Source organism: Bos indicus, chromosome 14 (genome assembly GCF_029378745.1).
Source record: "Bos indicus isolate NIAB-ARS_2022 breed Sahiwal x Tharparkar chromosome 14, NIAB-ARS_B.indTharparkar_mat_pri_1.0, whole genome shotgun sequence".
Taxonomy (NCBI): Eukaryota; Metazoa; Chordata; class Mammalia; order Artiodactyla; family Bovidae; genus Bos; species Bos indicus.
Genome location: NC_091773.1, coordinates 34,630,831 through 34,656,445, shown reverse-complemented (window position 1 = coordinate 34,656,445; position 25,615 = coordinate 34,630,831). Strand labels below are relative to the sequence as shown.

Sequence of the window (25,615 nt, the reverse complement as noted above, 5' to 3'; positions counted from 1 at the left end):
CATTACCAGTCAGCTCTCCCTGCCAATCTTTTCTAAGAGTAAAAACAGCATATTATAAATGTGGTCTATAGTTTCAATAGCAGTAACATTTATACTCAAGAAAATTATATCATTTCCAACTATTAAAGCAGTGATTTTGCTTCCTCATAGAAATACAATTTCTTCCTCACAGTATGAGTGCAATTTTATATTCTTAAAACTTACTGTAAATGATTTGACAATAGCATGTAAACAGATAAATGATATGACCTGCTTTTTTAATTATTATTATTGAGCTCTGTGTTTCCATCAGAGCCAGTTTCTTCAGTGGACTAGGTTGAGAATCATCACTTTCTGAAAGTTCAAGGTCATCCTGGTAAGTAAAACTCCTGGACTGTTCATATTGAAGTAAGAATGGATCTGTCAGACAAACAGATTGCCAGCGCTGGGACTTTGGGCAAATTACTTAACCTCTCTGAGCCTCAGTTTCCCCATTTAAAAATTTTAACAACTATTTCATAGGGTTTCTATGAAAACTAAATGATGTAACCTGGAACATAGTAGTCATGCAACAAATATTAGTTTCTCATTTTCCATCCTTCTGTCCCCTAGGAGATGACAAAACCCAACAGTTACATTTTAGTTCTTCCTTTTATTAGACACATGCTTGTTGTACTTACTTTCACATCATCTCAGAACTGTTTTTTCCCCCCTTTTTAATATGTGTCTTGTACAACCAACTAGAAATAACTCTTTGGAGGGCAAAGATCATCCTTCCGTTTCTTCTATATTTTTCATAATTACAGCAACCCCATGCCACAGTTTTTCCTGGACAGACTCAGTTTCAAACAATTTTCTCTTTGTTCTTTTTAAAATTATTAAAAATATCCTGGGGTCCAAGTTACACTTGCCAACACATCACTTACCCAGAACATAATGCCTGTATATCACTTACCCAGAACATAACACCTGTACACATAGGAGCCAGTACCATGCTGGAGCCATGATGGCTGCCAAAGGTGGACACGCCTGAGCAGTCAGTCTGCTTAAGAGAGGTCTCTAGAGCCCTAAGGGCCTCACAAGACCATTTCCCCACCACCATGTCCCACCTTCAGAGGATTTCAGGGCAGTCCCCCCTCCCCCAGTAAGCTTCTGAAGCAGCCCACCCTAAAAAGGAAGCTAAAATTAGAACTGATTCCCCATTATCCCCTAAATGGCCACCTGGGTAATCGCCCATGCAGCAGGATGCTCTCTACCTGAGTCCCCTTGAGGCAAGTCTCCAGCATCAACCACCACCAGCACATCCTCCCCCATGTGGCTTTTCCTCCCCTTATTTGACTTATGCTAACCTCCCCACTCCTCACCCTTCCACTGCATCCCCTGGCAACCCAGCTGTGCCAGATCCTTTACAACTCCCCACCCCCTTTTGCATATTTTCTTCACCCTCTTGCATGGAAACCTGGTGCAGCTTAACTGGAAACAAACCTGCTCTCCCTCCCACACCTTGCCCGCCACAGAGCCGAGGGGAGGAGTGGGTGTTCCTGTGGCCCTCACTACTGCTCACAGATAGCTCTCTGTCATCTCAAAACCCCCACCTCTCTGGAAGCCCATGCCCTCCAACTACACCACCCACTGACCTCCACCCCACCACCATCACCCACTCACCAAGCTCCCAACTCCTCTTCATCCTCTTCCTTCGTGCCAGACGTCAGCACCTGGCTCCTTCACTGGCTCCCTTCTGTTCTGCTCCTCAACTCCCTCTTGGTGACAGAACATTCATGAAGTGTATGGAGGGCACCCTCCTCTCCCACTGCCTCACTCATCGCTTCCAACGTGCGCCCCTCCATCCCCTCCAGCCACCCGTGTCCTTCATCATGCCTTTCCTGTCTCATTGCCAATGACCACAGGCCCTCTGGATTCATCATCCCCAGCACCCCACTCTGTGACCATGTCCTGCTCAGCCAACTAGCCCCGCTCCAATCACCTTCCACTCCACGGGCATCTCCAAGTCTGAGACCCCAGTACTGTATCTGGGAATATGGAACCAGCAAGGCATAGATGGCTCACTCAGGAGAGGCCACGATGCAGGGAGTGTCATGAAAGGCCTATGGACAGAGGAGCAGGCTGACTGAGGGAAACAACCGGAGACAGGATGGCTCCTGGGCACTAGGAACAACCTAAAGAGGCAGCGGAGAGGAGGTTCTGAGCCCAGCGAGAGCTAGAATGTGAGAGAGAGGCTGACAGGGCCTGTGGCCTCAGGAGAACATGTTCCCAGCGAGAACCACCACAAGACAAAGAGGGATCTGAGGGAGAATAAACCCCCAACTCCCTTCTGGTTTTGGGCCAGGGCCTTCCACTGGTTGAAGTCAACTAGAAGTCAGAGCGCCAGGGAGTCTCGGTGAGGCAGTCTGGAGAGGTTTGCCTTTCACAGCAAAAAAGGATGGAGTGGAGGGTGGAGGGTGGAAGGAGTACAGCTACCTCCTCGCAGCCTGGCCTTATCTGCAATCCCTTTCCCCCTGCCCCTCCATCATGCTGGCCTGGCAACCCCCAGCTCCCTGCCTTCTCCAGAGCTATATCCAAGCAAGGTGAGGGGACTGGAAACAATTGTGGGACTCTGCTTACTAGTCTCACTTTTTAAAAAAATTTATTTACTCTATTTTTTGGCTGTGCTGGGTCTTTGTTGCTGAGTGCGGGCTTTTCTAGATGGGGAAAGGTGAGACTACTCTCTAGTTGCTGTGCTCTGGCTTCTCAGGTCAGTGGCTGCTCTTGATGTGGAGCACCAACTCCAGAGTGCGGGCTCGGTAGTTGTGGGCTTAGTTGCTCCGCCGGCATGCGGGATCTTCCTAGACCAGGGATGGAACTGTTGTCCCCTGCATTGGCAGGCAGATTCTTAACCACTGGATCACCATGAAGTCCAGAGTCTCACTTTAAATATAGGTCCCCAAGTCTCAAGGAGGAACTGCTGTCTGATTACATTCCTCTAATCCATTTGCCCTCCCACAATTTTACCCCATTTCCTCTTCAATCTCCAGTATGCTATACCCACTTCTGATGATTTCATGTCATATTTTACTGAGACAATAGAAGCAACCAGAAGACAACTTCATCTGGCCATTCTTAACCTATCCACAGACTCTGCTCTCCTCTGGTTACTATGGAAACACCATCCCTGTTACCATGGGTCCTCTGCTTGTACACTAGATACCATCACCTCTTCCAGATCTGTAGGAATCTCCTACAGAAGAGACATCTCTAATGGGTCATTCTCTCTGTGTGCAAACATACAACAGATCATATTCAGGAATGAAGTGGGAGTTTGGGATTAGCAGATATAAACTATTACATATAGAATGGATAAGCAGCAAGGTCCTACTGTACAGTACAGGGAAATATATCCTGAGATAAACCATAATGGAAAAGAATATGAAAAAGAATATATGAATAACTGAATCATTTTGCCATACAGCAGAAATTACATGACATTGTAACAACTACACTTCAGAAAATTAATTTTTAAGAAATAGATCATATCCAAAAAAAAGCTTTCCCTAGACCCTTCAGCCTCTCTCCAATGCAGGAGACACAGGAGACTCAAGTTCAATCCCTAAGTCGGGAAGATCCCCTGGAGGAGGAAGTGGCAACCTACTCCAGTATTCTTGCCTGGGAAATTTCATGGACAGAGGAGCCTGGAGGGCTACAGTCTGGCAAAGAGTGGGATGTGACTGAGTGTGCACACACAGCTTTCTGTGAAGGAGAAGGGAAATCATGAAAAAATTTTGAAAAATTGTTAGAAGCATCATTTTAATATGAAATTGAAAGGGAATTTGCAAGTAAGTAAAACCTAGATAACATATTGAAAAGCAGAGACATTACTTTGCCAACAAAGGTCCATCTAGTCAAGGCTATGGTTTTTCCAGTGGTCATGTATGGATGCGAGAGTTGGACTGTGAAGAAAGCTGAGTGCTGAAGAATTGATGCTTTTGAACTGTGGTGTTGGAGAAGACTCTTGAGAGTCCCTTGGACTGCAAGGAGATCCAACCAGTCCATTCTAAAGGAGATCAGCCCTGGGTGATCTTTGGAAGGAATGATGCTAAAGCTGAAACTCCAGTACTTTGGCCACCTCCTGCGAAGAGTTGACTCACTGGAAAAGACTCTGATGCTGGGAGGGATTGGGGGCAGGAGGAGAAGGGGACGAAAGAGGATGAGATGGCTGGATGGCATCACTGACTCGATGGACATGAGTCTGAGTGAACTCTGGGAGTTGGTGATGGACAGGGAGGCCTGGCGTGCTGCGATTCATGGGGTGGCAAAGAGTCGGACACGACTGAGAGACTGAACTGAACTGAACTGAAAACTAGTAATTGTTTGATCAGAAAGTAGGAAAATAATAATAGTTAACATTCATACCTCTCTATTAAGCACTTTCTTTGAATCATCTCATTTAATTGCCAAAATAGGTACAATTCTTTTTTATTGATGATATCCACATGGTTTGCTCCTTCACCTCTTCATCAGGCAAATGTAATTTCCCATTTTCCCTAGTCCCCTTTCTTTCTTTTTCTCCAGAACTCTCATCTCAATTTAAGATATATTTTACTTTTTAAATCTTGTGTAAAGACCCTCTTCACATACTAGAATGAAAGCCTGTAAGAATAGGTTCAACTGTATTTTTCCTTCAGTTCTTTATCCTCAGTGCTTAGCATAGAGTAGATAACCAATAAAATTTTTGAATACCTAAATAAATGAGGAATTGAATTTCATGGAGATGAAGTAACTTGTCCATGATCATACAGGTAATAAGTGATCAGAATTCTGATTTTAAAACCCATGTTCTTAAACCATTAAGGGATTCACCAGAGTTGTAATATTGTAGGCTAGAGATGAGTCCCCTCCTGAGGCTGCAGCAGTGATAAATGGGGAGAGGGACTGAATGGCCTGGGTGTGGCAATAGGCTGTATATGAAGGACGCTGAAAGAGATCACTCCAGGATGACTTGATTTCTAGATTTGGCAAATGCGTAGACAGTGACACAGTCCATCGGGAGAAAGTATACCAGAAGTCTTATATTGGGTAGAAGTATGAGAAAGGAGGACATGTCTAATCCATAAACTTTTAAAAACCATCTCGTTGATTACCAAGAAGTGTTGTTAAAAAGTAAGAAGCCAGTAAACCCAAGCTGATCTCTTCAGACATCGTTGGGGTATGGGAATGGACAGGTGAGACCAAATAGTTATTCTTTTTTAAAAACTAGCTCAAGGCTACAAAGAACAATAAAAAGTCCTCAGGTGTGTTAATAATAATTCTGAAGTTAACTTTTAAGGCAAATGCGAACACCAAAGAATGGCCTTATCATTATGTAGTTAAGTTGTAGTCATGTAGGTAGCAAGATTATCTTGCTGGTGGCACTGGCTTTCAAGAAGGGACAATCAACGTGGAAGCAGGCACTGACACCCAAGCCTAGTGTGGCCAGGAGGGCAGGGGGAAACGCTTACAGCAGTGCACACCGTAGCACGTGGTCGCCCTCGGACCTCGGCGCGGAATCAGCCTGTTAAAGGGGCACAGGGAACTCGCGCCTCAAACGACTCCCAACCCCGGCCCCGGCGCGGAGCCGGCGGGGCACCGCTCAGGTTCCTTCCACCAGCCGGGCCGCGAGCGGACAGCCTCCAGTCCCTAGGCGGCGCTGTGGGCTCGCAAGAGCGGCCGCGGCACTAGAGAGCGCCGTCCCTCCCAATGCGCATGCTCGCTTCCGCCGTGGGCTCGCCTTTTTTTTTTTTTTTTTCGGGTGGCCCAGGCGGCTGCGTACTGGCTGTGGGATGGGAAGTGAAGCCCCAGCGAGCAGCGGCGGGGCTGTGAGGTGCAGCCAGAGGGAGGCGGCGGCGGCGGCGGCGGAGAGTCGGTGAGCAGCTGGGAAAGCGGAGCCGGGGCGGAGCACCTGCAGGCACGGGCGGCGGCTTCACCATGGCGATTCGCAAGAAGAGCAGCAAGAACCCCCCGGTCCTGAGCCACGAATTCGTCCTGCAGAATCACGCGGACATCGTCTCCTGTGTGGCGATGGTCTTCCTGCTGGGGCTCATGTTCGAGGTGAGCCCAGCCCGCCCCGCCGCCGGCCCGGGCTTCCAGCTCAGCCCCTCGGTCCGGGACCGCGGGGGGGCCCTGGCCGGGGCAGGGGGGAGGTGCCGGCCCCTCGGCCCCCAAAGAGCGGGCCCGCCCCGCCCGGCGCTGGCCTGGGGCTGCGGAGCCCCGGGGGCCTGGCCGCCGCCCGCTCGCAGGGGCCGGGGCCGCCGCGTCGCCCCCTCCCGCCGGCCGCGCAGTTCCTGGTTCCCGCGAAGGGTTACGTGGCAGCCGGCGAGGGGCCGGCGGGCTGCGGGGGCGGCCCCTGCGCGCCGAGCTGGCTGTGGGCAGTGGGCGGGCTGGGGAATGGCCGGCCGGCCGGCCAGGCCGCTGGGGGCCGGGGAGACCCGGGGGCCGCGGCCTCGCGGGGTTTGGGGGGCAAACCGACGGAGCCGGGCGCCGGCTGCCCGCTGGAAGGGCGGTGGCCACACGGGGCAGCGAGCGATCGCCGCAGGATCACCCACCCGATTGTTAAGAACTTCAGTCTCCCAAACTGGTATTGTTACCAGTGATCGAACTTTTTTTTTTTTTCCCGCCCCGCGCTTCCTCTCTCCTTAAAGAAACAAGGTCTGATACAGAAATCGGGGTACAGAGCAGCAGTGCCGAGGAGTCGAATAATTTTCTTTTTGTTTCTTGAAGTAGGAGAGGATGGAAATGTCAGGAGTGTGTAAATTCTCTTCCCACGTAGCGCGTATCATGATGACTTACTTAACAGCTGTTGAATGTGGGTAATAAACTTTGCCAGGTGAACGGGTAACATCCTACGGCTTCCTTCCCCTCGCTCCCCAAAACACACGCCCGTTCCTTATCCTCTTTACCTTTTTAACTTTTTCTCTGTAGCTCCAGAGCCCCCACCAAATACACTCATTATTTTACCTATTTATTGTCTCCCTCCTGGAATGTAACCTCAGTGAAGGCACAGGTTTTTTTTGTTTTGTTTTTCTTAATTTCCAGCGCCTAGAATATATCCCGGCATTTAAGAAGTGCTTACAAAATACTTGTTTAATGAGTGACATTAAGAATTCTTGACTACTGGGTAGCTCAGGGAGCCCTACCCAGTGCTCTGCTGCTGCTGCTAAGTCGCTTCAGTCGTGTCCGACTCTGTGCGACCCCATAGACGGCAGTCCACCAGGCTCCCCTGTCCCTGGGATTCTCCAGGCAGGAGCACTGGAGTGGGCTGCCATCTCCTTCTCCAGTGCCTGAAAGCGAAAAGTGAAAGTGAAGTCGCTCAGTCGTGTCCGACTCTTCACGACCCCATGGACTAGAGCCTACCAGGCTCCTCCGTCCATGGGATTTTTCAGGCAAGAGTCCTGGAGTGGGGTGCCATTGCCTTCTCCACCCAGTGCTCTATGGTTACCTAAATGAGAAAGAAATCCAAAAAAAGGTGATGTATGGGTGTGTATAGTTGACTCACTTTACCAATACAGTAGAAAGTAACACAACATTGTTAGACAGCTATGCTCCAATAAAAATGTTAGCAAAATATAGACAGAGCAGTAAAGAGTTTCATATGCAGTTCAGTGTGAACAGTATCCAATAAAAGACAAGAAATCCTGCTTCCAACTCACAAATAATTAAATTAACAGTAGTTAAATAAAAAAAAAACTTTAAGAAAAACTAGTGGAATGAGACTGCCAGTGACCAAAAGATGACTAAATTGTTAAAATAGAGCCTGTGTGGCTCTTTTAAATGTTATTATTAGAAATTGAATATTTTAATACTTAAAATATTTTCAGACTTACTGCTCATCTTCAAATGGGCTTTTTCTTGATCTAGATATAGTTTGTTTGTTTTTTTAATTCTTGATAGTGTCATTTTTGCCCACTTAGTCCACAGTTAAGGAGGCAGTGAGTATTCCTAAATGGGGAGGTAGAAGGGAATGAACATGCCATACAGTTCATTTCAGGCTGGGCCTGTGCTACTTACCACCTGAATGACCTAGGGGTAAGCCTCAGTTTTTCTTCTGTGTATAAGGAAATACCACGTGTGCTCTTCTCACCGCCATTGTTTGCAAGGATCAGATAGCCTGGTATGAAGGCATCTCATGGTTTAGAAAGTACTGTATGAATATGTACGATATTAAAAATGCAACGCTAAACGTTTGTACTCACTTTCTGAATATTATACTTACATATATATACCTTCTGCTTTGGTATTATATTGAACAGTTTTGTAAGACTTGCCATAACCCATCTCCACATGGTAAAAATTCCTGACTTTGAAGATAAAATTTAGGAGTAATATTATCTGCAAAATGTATTTGCAGTGCTTTGAATGAAATGGAATATAAATCAGAAATGCTGACACTAAGAAATTTTTGACTTTGTTTTTATGTAAACTTTTTTCTCTTACTACATTTCTAGGGAAGTTCACCACCTGTTAACTTCCTCACGTCAATGATTTTTTTTTTTAACAGTGAAGGGATTTTCACCTTTACATCTGTAAAATTTATCAATTTAAATAGACTCAACAAAGATCTAAATAGAAGTTTTTAAAGTCAGTGCAAAAAAGAATGTTGAAGTAGTATACAGAAGAAAGTTCATGCATGTCCCATGACTTTTTTCTTGCCATATGTTAAAGTTTTAGGATTTAAAAGAGTGTTATCTACACATGGGAAAAAAATTTACTGGTTTGTTTTGCTGCTTTAAAAATAATTGCTGATGAATCTCACCATTAACGTAGTTATTGAATGATGGTATCTGTGCTAGAATAATAGAGAAGTTGATATTTTTGCAACAGAACTGTTAGCCTTTTGTGTAAATATATTGAGAAAATGTCAGAGGATTTATGGTGAAATTGACAAAGCAGTAATAGATACTGTATTACTAGCCAAAATGAAGACTCAGTATAAACGCTGAAGCTAAAGGGAGTTAGGTAGGGCTCGACTGCTTGCTAACTTGGTAACCTAGGGCATGTCATTTAACTTCTTGAACTTGTTTCCTTTTCTGTAAGATAGGGCTCATTGGATTACTCTGAGAATTAAATTAATTTGTATAATTCATAGTTGAAAGTTTAGCTTACAGGAGACATGCCATAAATGATAGCTCATTATTCCTTAGGTATTTATCAAGGTCAAACAATAGAAGACAGATTTTTTATGTGAGAGAAGGTTCTAACAGCATCTAAAGAGTTGTAAATACCAACCTGCCAATGCAGAATACGCAGGAGACTCAGGTTCGATCCCTGGGTTGGGAAGATTCCCCTGGATTAGGAAATGGCAACCCACTCCAGTATTCTTGCCTGGAAAATCATGGACATAGGAGCCTGGCGAGCTACAGTCCATGGGGTCACAAAGAGTCAGACACGACTGAGCACACACATGCATTCTTGATAAAGCAATAGTTTGGGGGAAATGGAAGACTTTAATTTACAAGGAACTTTGTGTTCTCAGAAATTGCTGTGAGTTTTGAAATTACGTGTTTTTTAGTATAGTCAGTTTCTGTCCACATACTGCAAATCGTGGTGTATAATTCATGACTTCATATTGGAGTGAGGAAAATTTAATAGTTAGAAGATGTAAGGATACTTGAGAAGCTTTCCAAAAGCGAGGATGCAGAAGAGGAGTTAAGAGTCTCTACGAGGAAGATCTACTGGAAGGGAGTTACTTTACACATACTCAGGAGTGCAGGTTGTTCTTGCCATGCCAGGTTAGGGGGACCTTTATAATTGCAAGTATCATGGAACAGACTTGGAGGTTTGTTTTATTTTTAAGTGTGGCTTGTCTTAATGCCACCATTTTCTTTCCTTTTTTTTTTAAGAACTTAATTTTATATGTCAATGAGGAAGTGGGATTTAATATTCAGAAACTGCCTTTATCTCTAAGGCATCCAGTCCGTGTAGTAGTCACTCTTTCCTCTAGCAAATACAGTGTAGTTAACATTTCTGTATGACAAGCTGCCAAGCCCCGCTGGTGGCCGTGAAAGAAATATTATGATATTCAGGATAATTCTAATCAGTGCTGAGTTAAATAATTCATTAAGCATCATGGTAACCTGTTGAAGATATATCTGAATAAGTCTCATATTTTTCTTATAAATGGAGAGCAGTATTTCAAATGTCCCAAGTTGTCATAAACTCGGTTATTTTTACTTTTGAATGCATTATATATTTCTTGTGTGTGCATGCTCAGCGTGTCGGACTGTAGTGCTCCAGGCTCCTCTGTTCATGGGATTTTCCAGACAAGAATACTGGAGCCAGTTGCCATTTCCTCCTCCAGGGGATCTTCCCGACCCAAGGACTGAACCCTTGTCTCTTGCATCTTATGCATTGACAGGAGGATTCTTCACCACTGCGCCACCTGGGCAGCCCATGTATTTCTGTAGCATATTTTATTCCAACTAATTTGTCTTATTATTGATCAACTGTAATATTAGTTAACTAAAACACTGTTGGCTGGGATATGACACTTAGGAGGCCTGGAAATGGCTAAAAGCACGATTATTGGTTTAATTTTTCTTCTTTTTTTAAAAAAAATTTCCTATAAACTTTGTAGGGTGTGTGGTTTGTATTTTTCTTCTTATTATTCTACATACTGTCACATGCTAAGCTAGCTGGAAGCCAGATTTTAATTTTATTTGGAAGCCTAGCATGAAAGGATAATCTAATTTTTGTTGCTTTGGGAATTTGATATTAAATTTATCTTTGAAGAATTTCCCTTGTCATTTGTTTAAAAAAACTTAGAAGTTTTTTCAGCTACAGTAGTGATGCCCTCATATTTTAAACTAGAAACAGGGATGCAAAGTATGTTTGTGTGTTTGTATATGAAATCTAAACAAGATATTAAAGCATTAAATTTAGTCATCAACTTTATTTAAAAGAATTGCAGAAAAGCAGTGTTACCCTGGAAACACATGTCATCGCTCTGCTGTAGTGTATTCGTGTGAATGACCTAGAATGTAATACAGAAAAGCCTTACTGGCCTCTTCTAGTCAAGTGGCTTTCTGTATCTACCTAGCACAGCAACTCGCTGGAGGGGCCTTACCCTGACTTCCTCTCACAGGCCTGTTATACTCCAGGATAGCAGAGCCCCCCTACAACCTGTGCGTTGTGCATCTCCCCACCTCTGCTGCTCACCTGCTGGCTCTCCGTCTAGTCCAGACTTTGGTGGGGCCTTGTCCCCTTTCCTTTTCTTCAGTATAGTGGCCTCTCGTTGCTTTGCTTTTCTCCCTGCAGACTTCACTGTTCACACTCTCCCCAGGCCCTCAGCTCCCTTTCCCTCTTGGTCTTTCTCCCTGTTTGACCTATACATATCCAGCCGTGGTTCCAGCCTGGCACCTGCCTTTTCCCTCCCTCCCCATTTGTGGATCGCTCAGGGTTGTCAGAGAAAGTCGTGGACTCAGGCTGCTAGATAATATTACAAGTCAAAGGTTTCTGACCTCAGACAAGAGTAATACTCAGGGATCTTTTTACTTCTCCCTGGCCAGCTCCTTTCACTAAAGGAGCTATAAAAATACTCATTGGATTCCCCAGCTGTGCTTAACGGATAACATTGCTTCCCCTCCACGCCATAGAGAATTTCTTCAGTTTCTTGTCTTTGGAATTTATCTGTCCTGTCTTTACCTTCTGCTTAGTGTAAGAGGAAAACAGTTCAAGATTAACCTTTAGCTGAAGTACTTTGGCCACCTGATGCGAAGAGCCCACTCATTAGAAAAGACCCTGATGCTAGGAAATATTGAGGGAAAGAGGAGAAGGGGACAATAGAGGATGAGATGGTTGGATGGGATCGCTGACTCAATGGACAAGAGTCTGAGCAAACTCCAGGAGATAGTGAAGGACAGGGAAGTCTGGCATGCTGCAGTCCATGGGGTTGTGGAGTCGCTCATGACTTAATGACTGAACAACAGCAGCTATCCTTGTGTTTCATTCCCTACCAGATCCTTCTGTCCATTATGCCCTTACATGTTAAATTCTCCCTAGCCCCTTTCCTGACCACCCTCACACCAGCTCAGTCCCTCCCATCATAAAACAACATAAGCCTTGACCTGGTTTCTCTCATGGGAACCCCTGTGTTCTTTCCTTTTGGGCTCTCCACACCCCTGTCATGTGCCTTTCGCTCACTCTCTGTTGGAATCACTCAAAAGCTGTGACCACTGATGACTTCTTAAATTGTCCAGTCCACTGTCCTCTTTTCCTAACACATCTCTGTTGAAGCTTTGGCTTTATTGTCCACACCATCCTGAAATGTTTCCCCTCTGGCTTTTGGGGTATCCAGCTCTCTTCATTCTCTGCTGTTTCTCTCTGATCATTTCTTGTTATTTCCCCACCAGCCTTTCTCTGCCCTCTCCATGGTTCTGATTTGTCCTGCTTATCAAGTCCTGTACACTCTCTACAGAGGACTTACGTATCTCCACAGCCTCCACTGTGTACTGTCTGTTCTCTATAAAGAGAGACGTCCAAAAATCCTTGAGCCTGGCCCTCCCTGCGGAGCTCCAGGAGCGGGCCTCACCTGCCTGTTGGTCTTTCCACCTGCACATCTCAAAGAAATCTAAGTTTACTGAAAACTCCTCTTTCCCTAAAACCTGTTGTTCCTCCTGTATTCCCCATTTTTATTAATAGTATTGTTTTTCACCTACTTGTTGAAGCATCAGTACATGATCTCTGATTCTTCCCTCCTGCTTAACAAACTTTCAGTCAGTTCAGTCACTCAGTCGTGTCCGACTCTCTGTGACCACATGAACTGCAGCACGCCAGGCCTCCCTGTCCATCACCAACTCCCGGAGCTTACCCAAACTCATGTGGATTGAGTCGGTGATAGCATCCAACCATCTCATCCTCTGTCGTCCCCCTCTCCTGCCCTCAATCTTTCCCAGCATCAGGGTCTTTTCAAATGAGTCAGCTCTTCACATCAGGTGGCCAAAGTATTGGAGTTTCAGCTTCAACATCAGTCCTTCCAATGAACACCCAGGACCGATCTCCTTTAGGATAGACTGGTTGGATTTCTTGCAGTCCAAGGAACTCTCAAGAGTCTTCTCCAACACCACAGTTCAAAAGTATCAATTCTTGGGCACTCAGCTTTCTTTATAGTCCAACTCTCACGTCCATACATGACCACTGGAAAAACCATAGCCTTGACTAGACGGACCTTTGTTGGCAAAGTAATGTCTCTGCTTTTTAATATGCTATCTAGGTTGGTCTTAACTTTCCTTCCAAGGAGTAAGCGTCTTAATTTCATGGCTGCAATCACTATCTGCAGTGATTTTGGAGCCCCAAAAAATAAACTCAGCCACTATTTCCACTGTTCCCCATCTGTTTGCCATGAAGTGATGGGACTGGATGCCATTATCTTCATTTTCTGAATGTTGAGCTTTAAGCCAACTTTTTCACTCTCCTCTTTCACTTTCATCAAGAGGCTCTTTAGTTCTTCTTCGCTTTCTGCCATAATGGTGGTGTCATCTGCATATCTGAGGTTATTGATATTTCTCCGGGCAATCTTTTTTTTTTTTTGGAGGCTAATTACTTTACAATATTGTATTGGTTTTGCCATACATTGACATGAATCCGCCACGGGTGTACATGTGTTCCCCATCCTGAACCCCCCTCCTACCTCCCGCCCCATCCCATCCCTCTGGGTCATCCCAGTGCACCAGCCCCGAGCACCCGGTATTATGCATCGAACCTGGACTGGCGATCCGTTTCACATATGATAATATACATATTTCAATGCCATTCTCCCAAACCATCTCCCAGCAATCTTGATTCCAGCTTGTGCTTCATCCAGCCCAGCATTTCTCATGATGTCCTCTGCATAGAAGTTAAATAAGCAGGGTGACAATATGCAGCCTTGACGGACTCCTTTTCCTATTTGGAATCAGTCTGTTGTTCCATGTCCAGTTCTAACTGTTGCTTCCTGACCTGCATACAGATTTCTCAAGAGGCAGGTCAGGTGATCTGGTATTCCCATCTCTCAGAATTTTCCACAGTTTATTGTGATACACACAGTCAAAGGCTTTGGCATAGTCAATAAAGCAGAAATAGATGTTTTTCTGGAACTCTCTTGCTTTTTCTATGATCCAGCAGATGTTGGCAATTTGATCTTTGGTTTCTCTGCCTTTTCTAAAACCAGCTTGAACATCAAGAAGTTCACGGTACACATATTGCTGAAGCCTGGCTTGGAGAAATTTGAGCCTTACTTAACTAGAATGTGAGATGAGTGCAGTTCTTGGCATTGCCTTTCTTTGGGATTGGAATGAAAACTGACCTTTTCCAGTCCTGTGGCCACTGCTGAGTTTTCCAAATTTGCTGACATATTGAGTGTAGCACTTTCACAGCATCATCAAATCTTTTAGGATTTGAAATAGCTCAAATGGAATTCCATCACCTCCACTAACCTTATTCTGCCTCAAAAGTTCCACCTCTCTTCTACCACCGCTGCCTTAGTTCAAGCCTTATTAGCTTTCATGGGGTTTCTCTCATACTTGACTTGCCTCCTTGCTCCAATTTATTTTTGTCTGATATTTATTTAGTAATGTTGATCAATCACTGAATAAATGCCACACACCCTGCTGGACTTTGAGCTTCTAGTGATGAACAGAAATCAGCATAGTCCTGGCTTTTACAGAGGTTACTGTGATGGGTAACAGCAGTATGAATATCACCATGCCCAGAGTGTGCATTTTGTAAGAATGGAACCCAGGTCTCTGAGGCCGTCTAACAAAGGAAATGACCTATCCTAAAAGGCAGGGAAGGCTTCCTTGAAACGGTGTAGTTGACCTGAGATCCCGATTGGAGAGGTTTTCCAGCAGTGTTTCAGATGTGCACAGAGCCCTGGGTGGGAGGAGTGCAGGAGGCAGGGCCAGACCCTGGAGTTTGTTCTCATCCTGCAAAGAATGGGACTCAACTGGAGGACCTTCGGGGGTGGGTAGAGGAAGGGTGGGTGAGCCTGGGGAGTGTGATCACCTGATGGAGGGCAAGATTCTGGTTGCCAGCTGGAGTGTGGATCTGAGGGTGACTTGGGGGGCCAGCGCTGGGCCACAGTCAGCTGTCTCTCTAAACACCAGTAACTCCCTCTCCTCAAATTGTCTGGTCAGGCTAAAATAAAGTCTACACTACTTAGATCAGCACACTAGGCCCTTCCTCATGTCCACCTGTTACGCCTGACCTCCTGGTTCCAGCTTCTTGACCTTTGCGCTTCCCTTTTTCCTACCTGGGCTGTCCTTTCCATCCCCTGAGAGGGAAGTTTTCTTTGCCAGCATGAGCTGCTCAGGCACCACATCTCCTGCAGAGCCTTTCCTCACCTCCAGAAGAAAACAGAACCTCACTCCTCACCCCAGGAAGAAGTCAAAAACAAAAAAAAATGCATTGTTTCTCCTCAGTTCCTGTTGGCTCTGATTCTTTGGTATTATAACCATTTGTTTCTTCCAAAACCCAAATAAGTTTCGAGTCGTCTGGATCATATCATTCATCTCTGTTATCATTTCTTGCCTGGTATAGTGCTTGGTGCCTATAAATACCGAGTAAGTGTTCCATTTTTCTGTTGTGACCACTTTGCTTATACCAGTCGTCAGGTCAGTTAAACACTTATTGACCGTGTATCTGTGCCGTGCGTGTGGGGGATTAACGCCACAGACCCTACCTTTGGTCCGTTTTCGTCCTGGTAACGGTGCTCCCTTTTCTTTCATTCATTTACATTAAAAATTTTTCTTGATGGCAATTTTGTGTTCATTGTACAGGTAGAGAGAGAAACATTATTTATCAAAAACACTGTTTACTGGAACTGCAGTATCTCTTTTTTGAAATCTTAAAGTTAGAAGTGCATTGCACAATCCCACCTAAATTGCAGACTGCTCTGGTGAATTAAGTTAACTTCAAGCTCCTTGGCGAGGGGGGATCCCAGTTGCGCCTGTCCGGGTGACACAGGAACTGGGGGGCCCTCCTTGGTTCTTAGATGTAGGGACAGAACTTGAAATGTTTTTTCCCCCGGAGTTGCTCTTTGGGTGAGAGTCACAAATTGACCTGATCTTTTTCTTCTTTCCAGATAACAGCAAAAGTTTCTATCATTTTTGTTACTCTTCAGTACAATGTTACCCTCCCTGCCACAGGTAGGTGCTTTCTTTTGAAATTTTCTGGTTAAGTAGAAGAGTTCATTTGGGCAGATTTGGAAATTTCTGTGAATGCTAGGTTCTTCATTATCTTCACAGATCTCATTCATGATGAGAATGAATATTATTCTTGATGATTTTGTCATAATGCAAGATCTGATGTTTTGGGTTGACCTCACCCTGTATGAAAATCAGTTTTTATGTGTTTAATGTTTACTGTGTACTTTTGTAAGTGGGCTTGAAATTCCATGGAAGAACAGGGTTTTTGTGGGGTTTTTTTTTTTTTTTGTCCTTCTCTTCCCTCTGATCTTTTCATAAGAAAATCCTAAGAATAGATATTTTGCATTTGTCTGAAGTGTCCTTGTTGAGTCAAGGTTTCTAAAGGCCCAATGTTCAGGTTCAGTTTTTTTGACTTATGAGTTCTGTTTGGGAACTGTAATAAGAACCCTCTTAAGCCCATTTTGGAGAAGGCAATGGCACCCCACTCCAGTACTCTTGCCTGGAAAATCCCATGGATGGAGGAGCCTGGTGGGCTGCAGTCCATGGGGTCACTAGGAGTCGGACACGACTAAGCGACTTCACTTTCACTTTTCACTTTCATGCATTGGAGAAGGAAATGGCAGCCCACTCCAGTGTTCTTGCCTGGAGAATCCCAGGGACGGGGGAGCCTGGTGGGCTGCCATCTGTGGGGTCGCACAGAGTCGGACACGACTGAAGCGACTTAGGAGCAGCAGCAGCAGCAAGCCCATTTTATCGTTGCTTTTTGATTGTGCTCTACCATTCTATCAGTTATTTTGATGAAAGAGTGACAGTAAGCTCTAAGAGATATCTTGGGAATAGCATCCAAACTACATTTTTAGGTTTTATTTCAAAAATTTTTTCTAGATTATGCTAGGTGAGAATCAAGTTGTTATTGAAAATTGATTATAGTTGAATATAGTAATGTAATTAATTAGCATGGATGAGGGGTGGGGTATTCACTTAACAAGATAACATATTCAGGCAGTAAATTTGTCCCCAGTCTCTCTATTTAGAATGTAAGAAATAATTACACAACATGGAGTTGGGTTTTTGTTCAGTTTTATCATTTTGTAAATATTTGGTTTAGTAATTTAGATATCAGATTACTGAAAACCACAGAGTTGTTTAGAAATTTGAGTATGCCAGAGAAGAACAAAGCTCTTTTACCAACTCACAAGTATTTGCTTAAGTCTTGTTCTGGAAAATTAGCAGTTTTAAAGACTGAAAACAATTGCAGCAGTTGCTTCTGTCTTCCCTGCTTAGAGTTCAAAACTAAATCAAATCAAAGTCAGCTTTTCTATCAGAATCATAAATATGGTATCTAGTTTGAAGAATAGAGCTAGAAAGTTGAAAGTTTCAAAAGTTCCATGAAAACACAGGCAAATGGGCTAAGTATAACTTACTTTGATACAACCGAAATATAACCTGCTCTGCCCCTGGGATATCCAGGGGTCTGAGTGTGGCCTCCCCCACCCCGTGTTCTGATCTTTAATGGCTGTAACTAACCTGTGTCAAGTCTTTGTAAGTAATTTCTGAAACTTTAGACTTCTAGGTAATATCAGTTTTCATCGCTGCTAAGACTCAAGGTGTCCAAAAGCATATTCCGTGATGTTTCTATAAACTTATTTATTAGATTAGTCTTCTTTTGTTTGTTTCCATAACTGTGTTGTACTTAGTGCTGTTTTTATAATCTTATGTATATTTTTGTGTGTGTGTGTGTCCTGTTGTTTGGCCTTCAGAAGAACAAGCTACTGAATCAGCGTTCCTTTATTACTATGGTATCAAAGATTTGGCTACAGTTTTCTTCTACATGCTAGTGGCGATAATTATTCATGCCATAATTCAAGAATATGTGTTGGATGTAAGTATACAATCTTAGAAATCTATACTTTGTAAAATACTAGCTCTCCATACCATTATAGTTATGTTAAATACATTTTTATAATCTTAAATTAACAATTGTTTTTATTTTTAGAAAATTAACAGGCGAATGCATTTCTCCAAAACGAAACACAGCAAGTTTAATGAATCTGGTCAGCTTAGTGCATTCTACCTGTTTTCTTGTATTTGGGGCACATTCATTCTCGTATCTGTAAGTATGTACTATGCTTAAATTCTCATCTCTCAGAGTATTTAATTATGTACTCAGAACAGGAAATGATGTCCTATTTTTAGCATTCATAAGCAAACCCTGAACCTTAGAAAAATTCCTCTTCTGTTGTTCTTATCTAGGATTAGGAGTTCTGCTATTGAACTAGTATAAATCAGGTTTCATCAGTAAGCCTCTCTTTAAGTTTTTATACAGCAAAAATTGCCAACTATGTTCAGTGTTCCAGAAAGCCTTACTCAGTTTTAGTCGATCTGAATGTTGTCTTCATATCTTGTAGTCATTTGCAAGTGGCTCTGTATTAGCAGAAAGGGTGAATTATCAGTGCTACTTTCACAAGGTTGCATGTATACTAGAGATGAATAAATAGGCCAAGTGAATTTTCCAGGGTATGACACAGTTGGAGACAGACCAAAACTCAGCTTTTCAAGTCCAGTGCTTGTTCCATTGTAAACTCCTGCCTTAGTGATACTTTATAGATGAATATAAAATTCAGCTTAAAATCTATCTTATATACTCAGAAAATTTTTTATTATTATTGATGTACACAAATTCTGTCTTACACAGTTTTAAAAAAACAAATGTGTTTAAAACCTCAATAGGTATTAAGGGTAAGTTGCTTCAGTTTTTTCTATATATACATATGTGATAATTCTCACTAAACAGATCTGGTTATCTAAGAAAAAGACATGGTTATTATGTGGACATGCATGCATGCATGCTAAGTTACTTCAGTCATGTCTGACTCTTGCGACCCCATGGAGTGCAACCCGCCAGGCACCTCCGTCCATGGGATTCTCCAGGCAAGAATACTGGAGTGGGCTGCTGTTTCCTTCTCCTTCTGTGGACATAATCTTATAAAACTTGGCAGCACCTTGCTCCTCTGTCTCCTGTCAGGTGCCCCCTCTTTTGGAACCCTTTCTTTGATTACCCCGAGAAAAAATTCTTCCTTGATGACTGTTACGTGCCATTACTGTTTTTTGGTTGTGTTTGCATATGTGTCTTTTTTACTCTCCTGGATTGAAAGAATTTCAAAAGCCAGGAATTATGTCTTTTCGAACTTCACATCACTGATTGATTTTCCCATCACTAAAGTAAGCAGTTCGACTGAATGAAAAATAACTAAAACATCTAAAGTGTTTGACTTCCGTGGACCCTTTGGAACTTGAGATGGAGAGTTGTAAATGTGCAAGAAATGAAAATACTGTCTTATTTTCTAAGGAATTTACATGCTCATTAGGCTAATTTTTGTATCTTCTCTCTTAGGAAAACTACATCTCAGACCCGACTATTTTGTGGAGGGCTTATCCCCATAACCTGATGACGTAAGTCATTTTTAGTAGACTTTTCTCACTTAAGGGCCATGGTCACGTCTTTAAGCAGGATTTGTTTGTTACTCTCTTTTAAGACCTGAGGCATATTCATACAATAAGTATGTCTTTGGCAGTCACACTGTTATAAGAGCAAAACACTGCTCTGTGCTTTTATTATGCATATAGTCTTTTCAGTATGTCTGTTACCTAAAGAGAACTGATTTTAATGGTAATCCTAATTTAGTCCTCTGTCTTCTTTTCCCTCATCTTTTCTCCTCATTCCTGCTCGATTGTCTACACACTTTTGCTCCTTTTCTTTACCCTAGTCTCTTTTCTTCCATTTCTTCTCTCTTACACTATAAGCTTGAGGATAGAGACTTTCACTTTTTTGCCCCCCAAGGTTTCTGTACAGTGTGCTATAAGAAGCTCAGGGGTCTCCAAGTCAGCTAGCTAAGTTATTCATTCTTCAAGCCCAGTTCTAAAACGTCTGTTCCATGTTTTCCTTGCTCCTTTAGCCTATGTGGGCTTCTGCTTTCCAGACTTTTTCGTTTTGTTGTGCAGTATTTTATGTTCATACATTGTCTTGGCTGCTCTGTAATTGTCTCATTTATGTAAGTCAGTCTTATGTTGTGCCCATGCCCACCAAGACGGTTTGTAATTGACAGCAGAAGGAATTGTCTCTGTTCATATCCTTTGCTGTGCCAGCTGTAGGGGCTTATCATCTAGGCAGTAGTCAGTGGATGCATTGTGATGGGAGAATTGGAGAAAAAGATATGAAGAGGGTAACATGACCTACAGTATTACCATATTCTGCTGAGCCATTCTAACTTTTAAAAAGTGTATTAATTCAATGAACTTTTGTAGAATGGGGATATAAATATCATATTATGTGGGACTGTATTTTCTCCCCTTCCCTGTCCTCCTTCCCCTCTCTCCCTACAGAATTATTCAGATAGGCTTTGTGTTTTCCACTTTAGACCTCTGGAGGAGATGGGGAGGGAATGCAGAAAGAGAAGGTCTAGAGGGGTGTGGTGTGAAGAGACTGTGGACTTTAGATTGATGAAAATGTGTCTCCTAGGAGCCCTTCCGTGCCTTATTCCTCTCTTGAATCCGAGTTTGCTTCCATTTATTAGGGGTTCTCAAGTGTCTCAACCAGGTAGAGTTACCATGTTTCCCTGAGAAAAAATCCAGAGGTTGTTTGTAATTGGGATTGTCTCAGTGTCCAGTGCTGGTGAATCTGTGCACCTTCACTTCTTCGCCATCTTTTTGCCCTTCCTACTTCCCTTTCAAGGAACCCTTACAGATGTGTGATTTGATTCCCTCAGAGACACGTTCCGCATATTTTCAGTAGCTAACAGGCACACTCACAGTACTAACTCACTCATAGGCAAGGGGCTCTGTTTCCTCGTAGCTTGCTTGGTTGCTCCCAGGGTTCTGTGGATCATGTCTTTGCTTCTGCTATTTAGTCCAGAAGAACTGACTGATGGTGGGGAGACCCTGGGGGGCAGGGGAAGGGGGCTACTGCCGAGTAAAGTATAGGAAGTATTGTAAGGGGACCTGAAATGGTAACACAAAGGTGGCTACTTAGCATGTCCTGATCTCCAGTGTTTGTTTTTACTTTATTCTTTAAAGATTTTGTGCTTTAAACAATATGTTCTACTTTTTTGTGTTAAACAGATTTCAGATGAAGTTTTTCTACATATCACAGTTGGCATACTGGTTTCATGCTTTTCCTGAACTCTACTTCCAGAAAACCAAAAAAGTAAGCAGGGGTTTTGTAATTTTTAGATTTGTCTTGTCATTTTTGCCTTTTTTTGAAAAGTTGTTTTAAAATTAAATATTTCCTCACATCTCTAGCCTCCCTTTCCCCTCTCCCATCCCCCCACTATTGTCTCACCTCCTCTTTTTCCATACAGACTAAATGTCTGTAAGTATTTATTTATTGCAGAAACTTTTATTCGGTTCAACTTAAGAGGGGGGGATCTTACATTTGACATGCTAATTTCTTGTTTTAAAATTGTATTAGTGGTAATTTAAAATTTAAACGTCTTGCAATGTAAAATGTAATATTCAATTTGTGTTACTGATACGCTTAGCAATTTCACAAGTGAGACCAAATGGATTAATTAGATTATTCTGCAACTAATGGTACTGTGTATAAGTCCCAGAGAAAAATTCAATATTGAGAAAAGTAAACCAGAGTTAAATATTCACCTTGAATCTTTCCCTAGTGAAATAGGTAGGAAAGATGTTCATTTGTCTTGTTTGAACAGTAACTCAGCTATTAGAGCATTGCAGTAGCCTCCTGTGTAGTTTTACCCTCGGTACCTCTGAAGTCAGTCTTACCTGATGTCACAGAGTAAACTTTGTTTCCTTTATTTAACTCTTTCTCTTCTAAAAACTGTACTAGGTCCTTTTTGCTCTAAATTAAAATCCAGCTGCTCACCTGTGTTCCCAGGGTTCTTCCCATCTGTGCCCCTGTCCCCTGGCCCCTTTTTCTTCCCTTTTTGTACCTCATTCAGTTTTAACATTCTCTAATTTTATAATCCCAGCACATAGTTCTTTTCTCTGGGATACCTTTTCTAGTAAATTAATTAATCAAGCACTTTTATTCTCCTTTGGGGAGAGATTGTTTTTAAAATCCCTGTATATGAACTGACATGTTGGTGGGGGGGTGGGGGGGTAGGGGGCGGCGGGTGATGGATAAAAAGAAAGTCATGAGTTAACAGCCATAGTTGGGAGACAGGTACATGGGGATTCATTATGCTCTCTGTGGGTTGTGTGTATTTTACATTTTTCCACATTTAAAACATTGGTTTTAAAATCCCCTTACTTTGAGTAGCTTTTCCAAAACAGAAATGTAACCACCCATCCAGTGACCATTTTACCTCTGCCTTCTTAAAAGCCACACTTCTTTCTATATGTACTCTGGGTAGTTAATTCATGAATGTAAGTGCTTGATTTTATTGCTGTGTTGTATCTGTGCTTTTTGTGTCCTGTGTGTCGGTCATGATTGATGACCATGTAAAGCACCATCCATGTAAAGTAGAATGGTTTTCTAGTTAAGTTGATTATAAGAATTAGGATGAAGATCCATAAAACCTTTGACTTAGAACTGTCTTAAGATAAAGTTCGCTTTCTTGGTCACACTAGCCATGTCGCAAATGCTCATTGGCCACAAATGGTTTCACAGTCTGCCATTTTGGATCAGAGACAGAACCTAGCCCTCATTGCAGAAAGTTCTGTGGAGCACTGCTGAGACTGTCATAGTCCTTGATGTCTCAGTACCATGGTTCAGATGTTTAGATCTTTCCTCATGTACTTTTGTACTTATGGATGTTTTAACCTCTGGGTTTCATTATGAGTTCATATGTCTATATATTGTTCATTGACCATGTAAGTAGAGCAGGACATTTCAAAGTAATTGTTCATTTTAGTTCTCAAAGCTCTTTTCTTATCAATTCCTGCCAGATGGCATTTCTCCAAAAATGCAGTCTAATTTTTATGGAATAATTTGCATAACTTAGAACTTAACTGAAACTATTTTTAACACCTACATATGACAGTCGAAAGTAACTGTTGCAAGTAATTAACATAATTTGAAAGTAACAGCTGCATATGTGTTCAACGGTTTCTTAAAATTTACTCTATAAGAATTATTTTTGGAAGAACTCTTCACTGGAAAAAAATTAGTACAGTGGTTATTTTGACCCAGTCCTACAGAGAAATGGAAAAAGGAACACAGTAGCAATTCAAGAGGTGTGTTAGTCACAAAGAACTCAGTTTCTTTTAAGAAGGATATTTTAATTGTATGTAATATGTACGTTTCAATATAAACAGTCCTCTCTTTTGTCCATAAGAGGATTCAAAATGTAATTTCTTAGCCAACTTGAGTATAAGAATTTTCAGGAAAGTGTGGATGGAATATCCAAATGTTTTATTTCTGATATTCAGATTATTTGGTTTAATTATCCATATTGTATATGATATAAAATATATTAAATTCTTAAAAAGCTTTTTGCCCACTCCTTCCTGAGGGTTACATTCATACTTTTCATGTGCGACTTGTTGTTAATATCTGTCCTTCATCACGGGCGCTTCCTTGACTTATTTAAATCAGTTTTTCCAGAGTACATCGTTACTCTGTCTTATTGATTCCTCCACTAACCTTGTGTAAGCATTTAGAAATGACATTGGTTGAGTTTTCTCAGGTTATGTATCTTAACCCATTTATTTGTTGTTTAAAATAAAGTAATCAATACAGATCTCTGTAGTATGAGAGCTTTGAAAAAATTTATATATGAGATGACTACATTTTTGGTTTAGGGGAAAATCTTTGCCTTATATTTGGGCATATATGCGATATTCAGTTTAAAGTAAAGTTCATATTTTAGTACTGTGTAAAGAAAAACATTTCCTTATAAAAACAGAAATTTACCAAAGTACACGGCTGACCTTTTTAGTAAAAGATGTTGGAATAACAACCAAATATGTCACCTGAAGTTATTTATAATTTTAGCATATGTTTTGATTCAAGTGTACTGTGTTTATTAGGTATTCAATGGAAAAGGAGACTTATCAGAATTTTAAGTCATTATTCTATGACTTTGTCCTTATATAAACTACTTGAATATTAGCATTAAGCATATATAAGGACTTGGCAACTGCTCAGTTTCATTACATATTTTTTCCATTCAGGTATAAGAAAGTTTGTAAATAAACAAAACCTCATTTCTGACTTGTGGTAAAAAGAGTTTATTTACATAACAAAATCATAGGGTGGTGAGTCTTGAAAAACCAAAATAGCTTTTTCTCATCCACATTTGCATTCATCTAGACTCTAGATTCTAGAACAGTTACGAGCCACCCTTGGATGGCGTGCTAACTCCCTAATTGTAATCTGTGATGTGGCCAGTTAACTGATACCGTGAACTGCCTCTAAGAGTGCCAACATCTTTTCTCACTGATCTTTCCACCCAGCCTTCTCTTTTCTCACTGATCCCCACACCCCAGGGAAACATGGAAGCCCCAGAGACTGTGGTGCTGGGTAAGGTCTTTATTGTGGGCCCCAGGCATGTAAGCCCCAGAAGGGCTGTAACCCTATGAGGATTGAAGAATGTCAGAGGAAGTCTGGTCTCATTTTAAAAATCATGCTACATCACACCTGTCACCTTATTGTTAATAGGGGAATACCTTTAACCTGCACTCTCCACCACTCCTTGCAGTAGACCCCTCCCTGTCACTCATTTATTTTGATACTTTTGTCTGGTTCAGCTTTGAATGTGCAAACATTGCTTTAGAGACACTGGCCAGTTTATAGAAGGCTCAAGTTTCTATTACTTAGAAAAAGATTTCTTGGCACTCTGTCCTTCTGGAAAAGCTCTTGCTAAGGATTTGATAGTTGTGGAGATGGGACCTTTGGTGCTATTTTACTCACCATGATTGACTCGGTTGGTTGCTATCAGAAAGGCAGGGCTGAGATGCAAAGTTGAACTTGAATTTAGGGAAGAAGCTCTTGGCTTTTCTTTAACTAAGAGCAAGTGAAACCTTGCCTCACATAATTAGGTTGAGATTTACGGAGAAAAAATAAAAGAGAAATGGAATGACTTTTTGAAATATGGTATGTTTGTAATTTATAGTAGTGTTTTTAGATTTGTCTAATAGGAAGAAAGATAGGCAGCTTATGTTCTCTACTAAATGGTGTATTTTTAAAACCTATTTGTGTTTCTTCTTTTTTAAAAAACAAATCTTTTTTTTCTTTAATCTTTCCAAGCAGTTACACTGCTATAGTTTTTCCATCAGTTATTTCAGCAAATTAGTTTTTTACATTGATTTACACAATTGTTATGTAATAAAATGAGTTTAGTGTCCAATCAGCAATTTTTAATCTTTTTAAAAAGCTTTTATTATAAGTATCAAGGGTCCTCTTGGTGTTGTTTTCCCCTCAGAAGTTTGGAACATTGTTTAGCATACATCTGAAGGAATATGGCATTGTTTCGTGTATGTAGTCACTGACATGCCACCTCACTGCAACTTAGAATGTATTT

The 25,615-nt window shown here is 42.1% G+C and overlaps 1 protein-coding gene across 4 annotated transcripts in view; it reads left to right on the top strand.

The window, feature by feature from the left end:
* The first annotated feature begins 5,761 nt into the window (after positions 1 to 5,761).
* The window catches only part of TRAM1 (translocation associated membrane protein 1), a 33,745-nt gene continuing 13,891 nt past the window's right edge, over positions 5,762 to 25,615 (top strand). For 2 of the 4 annotated variants that reach the window (XM_070802657.1, XM_070802659.1), the window contains exons 1-6: positions 5,763 to 6,060; positions 16,064 to 16,127; positions 17,888 to 18,009; positions 18,124 to 18,240; positions 19,522 to 19,580; positions 21,246 to 21,330. In XM_070802657.1, coding sequence (XP_070658758.1) covers positions 5,938 to 6,060; positions 16,064 to 16,127; positions 17,888 to 18,009; positions 18,124 to 18,240; positions 19,522 to 19,580; positions 21,246 to 21,330 — 570 coding nt within the window. In that variant the 5' untranslated portion in view covers positions 5,763 to 5,937. Of the gene's footprint in view, positions 6,061 to 16,063; positions 16,128 to 17,887; positions 18,010 to 18,123; positions 18,241 to 19,521; positions 19,581 to 21,245; positions 21,331 to 25,615 lie in introns of all 4 variants that reach the window. The other 2 variants (XM_070802658.1, XM_019973838.2) reach the window with 2 other exon arrangements.